The 1788-nt window shown below is 51.3% G+C and overlaps 1 protein-coding gene across 3 annotated transcripts in view; it reads right to left on the minus strand.

The window, feature by feature from the left end:
- Positions 1-1788, minus strand: part of CPD (carboxypeptidase D) — a 43648-nt gene that overhangs the window by 2291 nt on the left and 39569 nt on the right. For all 3 annotated transcript variants that reach the window (XM_019511228.1, XM_019511227.1, XM_019511226.1), the window contains exons 15-18: positions 1305-1451; positions 481-576; positions 332-396; positions 57-188 (exon numbers count right to left, since the gene is read on the minus strand). In XM_019511228.1, the coding sequence (XP_019366773.1) occupies positions 57-188; positions 332-396; positions 481-576; positions 1305-1451 (440 nt within the window). The remainder of the gene's footprint in view (positions 1-56; positions 189-331; positions 397-480; positions 577-1304; positions 1452-1788) is intronic.

The following is a 1788-nucleotide window of genomic DNA, read 5'->3' on the forward strand; positions in this document are numbered from 1 at the left end:
GCATTTCAGGCCTCCTGGAGATGTGGATACTGACCCCCTTATATTACCCCTCTCACCTCAACAAGCATGCTAAGAAGAGATTTCTTGTTCTCTGCCCACAAGGATGGAAGCTGTCCGGCGCTGGGGAAGTAGCAGCAGCTGGTATAAACTGTGATCTCAGGGCAGTGACCAAACGTCACGCTGAAATCCTAAAAAGCCAGAGGAGAGGGATGTGACGCATGGTGGGGTATGTACAGGAAAGTTTCTCACGGACAAGGAGGTAACCATTTGCTCCTTTTAACAGGAGCTTTGAGCAGCCTCTGCATGGCTTTGGAGTCTCACTAGGCAATACCTTCATGCTGCCCAGGTGACTGTGCCATTCTGCCCCACGAATCACACCTCCGGGAATGTTCTCATCTGCAAAGACAGGCACAAATGAGATGCAACTGCAAGGAGCAGACTGGTGCAAAAGAGCTCTGCCCAGGCCTCACATGCACATACCTGACTTATTTGGGCAGCCCGGCTGACCCAGATGCATTGAGGGATGGTTGCTGGCATACAGAGATGCCAGATGCTGCAGAGTTTCTTTGTTCTCCACTGAGGGGAGAGAGGCAGAAGGTTAGGAGGAGTGTGGTTAGTTAACTCCGTCCTGAGAAATTCAGAGCAGCTTCTTGCTGTATCCCCACAACTCCAGCTGGAGACACAAACAGCTTCAGTTCCCAGATAAAGGCAACAGAGCCAACAGCACTGGATTGCCATCAAGTCTTCCCATTTACTGGACAACTCTCATCCTTGTATGGAGGGGCTGCCAATGACAACTTGCTAACTCAGTCTCCTACGAAAGCACCTACCTAAACTTTGCCCCTGCTGAAGCTTGCAAAAAAGCCATTTGCTTCATTTTTCCTTTAAAAAGACCCACAAAAAAGACTGCTTGCATATCAGAGAGAAGTTGATGTGGCCCCTTATGACAGGATCTGATTCTTCATGCAAACGTACTGGGGTAAACACAGGGAAGACAAAAGAACTGACACTAGGGGACAATGGTGACAAGAACGAGCCAGTTCATTAAAGGGTGACCACCTCGTTCACCAGGAGGTAAGAGCGTTCACACAGGCATTCAGTGCAGGGGCGCTAGTGTGCTGTGAGCTGACACTCATGCTAGTGAGCTCACACCCACACCACCACATAAGCGGGTCATAATTGCAAGCCAGACTGTTTCCTATTTGTCCTTTCACCCCCATTTCAGCAGGAAAGTCCACAGAAACCCAACAGCTGGCTATGCCGATCCACAGTCAGCCTCCGGGTATGCATGGGGCAAGTCCTACCGGTCTGCACAGGCTTGTCATACGGATAGGTAACAAGCAGAGATCCACCATCCAGGGCGACAGAAAGGCTGAAATCTTGCTTCAGGATCAAGTTCTCTACAATGGCTCTGGTCTCAGGCTCTCGCACCAAGTCCCCAGAAGAGTTGCCTAAAACAAGCAAGGAGAATCAGGAATTGGTAGACCAGCAGGGGTTAGGACCAAAGCCGGCTGCAAGTCTTGGCAACGTGCATTAGGCCACAGCGTGTGGGTGCAGATGTTGCCGGAGGCACATTGGCATCGACCAAGCAGGTCCCTGTTTCCAAGGCACTCTTTGCCACAGTGGAGGGGAGCTGCTCTTGCAGGATAGAACTGACACTGCCACATGATCCCAGACAACAGACGGCCAGACTTGGCCAGGGAACACAAGTCCTGGCAGGGACACGTGTCACGGTCCAGGACAGGGCTGTGGGTGGTTAAGCAGTAGAGAAGACTGAGAGGCAAACTA

Source organism: Gavialis gangeticus, unplaced genomic scaffold (genome assembly GCF_001723915.1).
Source record: "Gavialis gangeticus isolate Ggan-Ray unplaced genomic scaffold, GavGan_comp1, whole genome shotgun sequence".
Classification (NCBI taxonomy): domain Eukaryota; kingdom Metazoa; phylum Chordata; order Crocodylia; family Gavialidae; genus Gavialis; species Gavialis gangeticus.